The sequence below is a fragment of the Nuphar pumila genome, chromosome 5 (genome assembly GCF_984573655.1).
Source record: "Nuphar pumila chromosome 5, dmNupPumi1.hap1.1, whole genome shotgun sequence".
Lineage (NCBI taxonomy): Eukaryota > Viridiplantae > Streptophyta > Magnoliopsida > Nymphaeales > Nymphaeaceae > Nuphar > Nuphar pumila.
In genome coordinates this window covers 61836835-61842003 of record NC_143253.1, presented here as the reverse complement: position 1 = coordinate 61842003, position 5169 = coordinate 61836835, and the positions used below count along the sequence as shown (strand labels likewise).

At 40.3% G+C, this 5169-nt stretch overlaps 1 protein-coding gene across 1 annotated transcript; it reads right to left on the bottom strand.

The window, feature by feature from the left end:
• Positions 1-432: 432 nt before the first annotated feature.
• Positions 433-867, bottom strand: LOC149837697 (uncharacterized). The gene has a single exon (XM_090008103.1). The coding sequence runs from the start codon at positions 865-867 to the stop codon at positions 433-435; it is 435 nt and encodes a 144-aa protein (XP_089864229.1).
• Between the last annotated feature and the right edge of the window lie 4302 nt (positions 868-5169).

Sequence of the window (5169 nt, the reverse complement as noted above, 5' to 3'; positions counted from 1 at the left end):
TGATATGAAATGCTCATGCAATGATATGCAATGCCATGTCTTATGAAATGTAATCCCGAACCAAGACTTGGAGATGCCTGTCAATTGTCAGGAATAAAATTTTGAACATCTGAGCTAAAAATAGAGAAATTTTGAGAGCTCTAGATGAAATTTGGACTTTTGCCAGGTCTGGGCTCAGAAAATGACCATTTTTCCCTCCGGCGATTTCAAATGCTGGATGATGATGTTTGGTGAAAATATCAGGGAGGTGAGTGAAAATTTGGGGTGTTTACATCTGCAACTGATCGAAAAGGTCCTCGATCCTTGGTAACGGGTATTTATTCTTAATCGTCGCTTAGTTGAGCATTCTATAGTCAATGCACAACTTTAAGGATCTGTTTTTCTTCTTTATGAACAACACTGGTGCACCCCAGCACTAGGTCGGATAAAACCTTATTTCAAAAGCTCTTCCAATTGTCTCTTCAACTCTTCAAGCTCTGCCGAAGCCATACGAAACGGTGCCTTGGAAATAGAAGTAGTTCTAGGCAACAACTCGATACAAAACTCAATCTCACATTTTGGAAGTAATTCGGGTAACTCATCTTGAAACACATCGGGGAACTCCTGAACTACGTCCAAGTCCTCAATCGGAACTAACTCAGGCTCTACTGGGGTAATACTGACCAGAAATGCAGTACCCCCATTTTGCAAATACTTCTGGGCTTTAAAGGAAGAAATCAAATAGTTATCTCGCAACGGTCGAGAAAGCTTGATCTCTAAAACAAGGTGATTAGGCGGAAATAAGACTACTTTGCCTTCTCTATAGAGAACTTGAGCATGATACTCAAACAACCAATCCATGTCTAGAATGACGTCAAACTCAGTCATATCTAGCAAGTTACGTTAGCTGGCATGTTCTGCCATGCCACCGACACCTCGATGCTCAGAATATAAGAATTACAAAATGACTGGTCACATGTCAAAGTTCGTACCTCCAACGGGTAATTCAAAGACTCTACGGTCAAAGGCAATGTTCTAGCAAATCTGACAGATATAAAGGAATGTGGAGTGCCGCAATCAAATAACGTAAAAGTTGCATGACCTACTACTGAAATAGTACCTTGGACTAACTTGCCTTTGGTCACTTGTTCTACTGTTGCTGCATAGGCACGTCCTGCGATAGCTTTCTGGTTGTCTTGTTTCCGCTGATGCAACTGTTGTGGCTGGTGTTGCTGAGGTTGTCTCTGCTGAACTGGTTGTGATGTTCCTAGTGCATTTCTCTTTTGATCATTTGACTGCTTATTTTGACAGTCCTTTATGTAGTGACCCATCTTGCCATAATAGAGACATCCTTTAGTGTCATGAGGGCAAGGTCGACCCGGATGGTCGACAGGACACTTGGGACATCCCACTGCTGTTGTGATCTGCCTCTGAGGCTGCTGATGCTGGCATTGCGGCTGCTGGTACTGGGGTCGTCGATGTTTATACTGTTGTTGTTGGTTGTTGTTGTACCGGTTCTTCTTCAAAGGTGGATGAAATTTCTTTTCACCCTGGTGCCTCTAAAATTGACGCTTCCTAAGCCAACTCTTATGTCCTTGTTGTTGTTGTTGCTGTCCTTTAAAAGATTGTGTCCTCTGGGACTCAGACCAATCTTGTTCTAAAAGGGAGGTTGTCTCAAGAGCCTCATCAATGGTCATAGGTGTGCAGGTATACACCTTGGTACGTAAAACAGGCTTCAATCCTCGAGCGAATTTCAACACTCGGTCCTTCTTAGTGGCATAAAGGTTGGGACAATATCTCTCGAGACTGCAAAAATGAGTAACGTACTCCGCCAATGTAGAATTTCCTTGTTATAGATCAAGGAATTCTTGCATCTTTTTGCTCTTCTCATGAGCTGAAAAATATGTTGCTGTGATTATCGCAAAATTTTTCCTCTTTTGTGGTTTCTCTCTCTTCCTTCTCTTTTTCTTTCTAACTTCTATTTTCCTCCTTTTTGAAGGGAAAAAAATAAAAGAGAGAAAAGAAGAGAGAAGAGAAAAGACAGAAAAGAAGAGAGAGAGGAACTCTTTTGCGGGGTCTCACTTGACCTTAATTTGAAAATATTTAGAAAATTACTCACCTCCGTTTTGAAATATTTGCAGGAAAAATGGAGAGACGGGATTTGCTCTTCGGTACGAGGTTCGATCGTTCCTAGCGCCTTTACTTGGGGTAATCAAACCAAGGATCGAATTTATGCCTTTTGCTTTGCCTAAATATTATCTAAGAATTTATCCTAAATCTAAATGCACAAAGAATCATGCTTGTGCAAATGCAATGGTGTATGCTCTTTTAAAAGATGTTTTGAAAATTTCCAAGTATTTTGAGATGGACTTGATAATGGAGTGAAGAATTGGCTTTTGAATGGTAAAATCTTAACATAGAACTTGAGATAGATTAGAGAAGTTCAAAGTCTTTGAAGTAAATCAGAGTTGGAAGAATAAATCTTGATTTTGAGAAAGAATGATTTGAAACTTGAAATGAAAGGAACTGAAGTTTCAAAGTCAGAAATGGACTTTGAATTCGGATTTTAAACTTGGATTTAGGAAAGGAAATGAATATATGAAAATGGAATTTGAATTTCAATTTTGAAATCAGAATGGATTTGAGAAATCCAAGTGGTATTAAAAATAGAAATGGATTTAGGAAGTTCGGATGAGATCTGAAAATGGAATTAGATTTGACATCTGGAAATGAAATGGAATTGGATTTAAAAGATGGAATTGAAAATGGAATTTGATTTGAAATTTGGATTTCAAATCTGAAGTCTGGACCTTAAGATGGATTTAGATCTGAAATCTGAAATCCGAAATCCAAAGTAGAATTAGATTGTGGATCCTAAAATGGATTTGGATCTGAAGTCTGAGATCCAAGATGGAATTGAGTTCTGGATTCTAAGATGGGTCTTGGATCTCAAAATGGGTTTAGGATCTGAAATCTGAGATCCAAGATAGAGTTGGACTCTGGATCCTAATAGGGATTTTGGATCTAACGTCCAAGATCCAAAGTGGAACTGGGTTCTGGATCCTAAAATGGATTTGGATCTGAAGTCTGAGATCCAAAGTGGAAGTTGGATTCTGGATCCTAAAATGAAATTGGATCTGAAGTCTGAGATCCAAAAAGTGGAGATGGATTCTGAATCCTAAATGGAATTGGGTCCAAGGTCTGGAATCCAAGATGTAAATTGGATCTGGAGTCTAAGATCCAAAAGTGGAGATTGTATTTAGAAATTTGGATCCAAGTTGATCTAACTTTGGATTTGGACTTTGAAAGTCCACATGGGACTTTTGAATATGGATCTGGGTGTAAACACCCCAAATTTTCACTCACTTCTCCAACATTTCCACCAAGCATCAACATCCAGCCTCTGAAATCGGTGAAGGGCAAAATGGTCATTTTTGAGCATAGAATCTGCAAAAGTCTAAATTTCATCTGCAACTCTCAAAATTTCTCTATTTTTAGCTCAGATGTTCAAAATTCTACTCCTGACATGAGACAGGAATCTCCAAAGCCTGATTCAAGATTATATTTCATAAGACATGTCATTGCATAGCATTGCATGAGCATTTCATGTCACTGCACTGCACAGCATGTCATTTTGAGGTCCAGAACTCTTGATTTCAAAATTTTCAATCCAGATTAGAATTTCAACTATTTTCAAAATCGATTTCAAAACCCTGGGTCTTCAAAAATATCAATTCTTCCCATTCTACCCCCAGGACTCTGAATTTCAAAATATTTCCTCAGGAAAACGATCTGGATAGTTTTCAATATGGATTTCAGCCGCTTTACCTCAGATTTTGCCATTTTGTCAGCTATTTCAACTATCATTCTTTTACAAAATCGCCTTACAGGGGCCAACTCTTTTCAAAAATTCTGCTTTGCCAATTAGTCCAGATTTTATGAAAATTTCAAAAAGAGGTTTTTGTTGACTTGTCTTTATTTCAATAAAGAAGCAATGTTGGACCCACACTGAGGTGGTGTCACATAGGCTTTTCTTTTGAAAACCCTGAGTTTTGAAAAACCCAAAAATATAGAAGCCTTGTCCCTGGATTGGCGCCACTTGTCTTTTCTCTCTCCTCCCATTTACCTGCCATGTGTCAACGTGGGGTTCACCTAGAGGTGGCGCCACATGTCACCTTATCTCTCCTGCCATCCGTTGACACGTGTCAGTGTGGGACCACCTTAAGAAGCCGCCACATGTCATTAGACATCCTCTTTATTCCATGCCACGTGTCAGTATCCACCATCTTCACCCTGTGCCATGTGTCATTTCAAAGTCACCATGAAACGCCAAGTGTCATATGTTGTCTTGTTCAAAAAAAGTAAAGTTTGTCTCCCCTAAGGTGGCGCCAATTGAAGTGTGTCTCCCACAGAGGATACGTGTCAATCTCTGCTTCTTTCAGAAAAAGCAGGATGACACATGTCTCCCCCTACTTTTCTCAGAAAAGTAGGTGACACGTGTCATTTCTAGCTTCCTTCAGAAAAAGTAGAGGACACATGTCACTCCTGGCCTTCTTCAAAAAAAGCTACCATTCAAACAAGGTCTAGGTGGCGAAAATCCTGAATTTTGCCTTTTCTATCTGGTCTATGAGGGCGCCACGTGTCCCTTTCCCTCCTTTTCCCCCCTCTTGCCACATGGCATTGTAGGAGCCACCCTGAGGTGGCGTCACATGGCCACCCTCCCTTCTTCCAGAGCAAAACCTCATTTGAATTTCAAATTTCTTCCCTGAGGTGGCGCCATCTGAAGAACCTTCCCCAGCAAGTTGACACTTGTCAGGTATGGAACCATCCTGAATTGCCACATGTCCAGATCTCCTTTCATCAGAAAAAGTAGAGTTCAGACTCCTCAAAAAGTGCGCCACATGGCATGCTCCTTCTGCTTCCAACTTTAAACCTCAAAATCTCTTTTGAGGTGGCGCCATTCGATAACTCCACTTGGCTTCATTTTTGTATTTAATTTTATTTCTTTTATAAAAGTAGCCCCCTGAGGTGGCGCCATAGGAGGACCTTCAGAAAAGTAGAAGTTTGAATTTCAAACTCCAAGAGAGCACCCCCTGAGGTGGCGCCATATGGGAGCCTCCTGCAGAGAAAATCAAGCCACCATTTTGAAATTTTTCAAACTCCCCTGCTGAGGTGTCTCACCCATAAAAT

Excerpts from the sequence above, each read along its gene's own strand:
- LOC149837697 (XM_090008103.1), bottom strand. The coding sequence starts at position 867 with ATGACTGAGTTTGACGTCATTCTAGACATGGATTGGTTGTTTGAGTAT.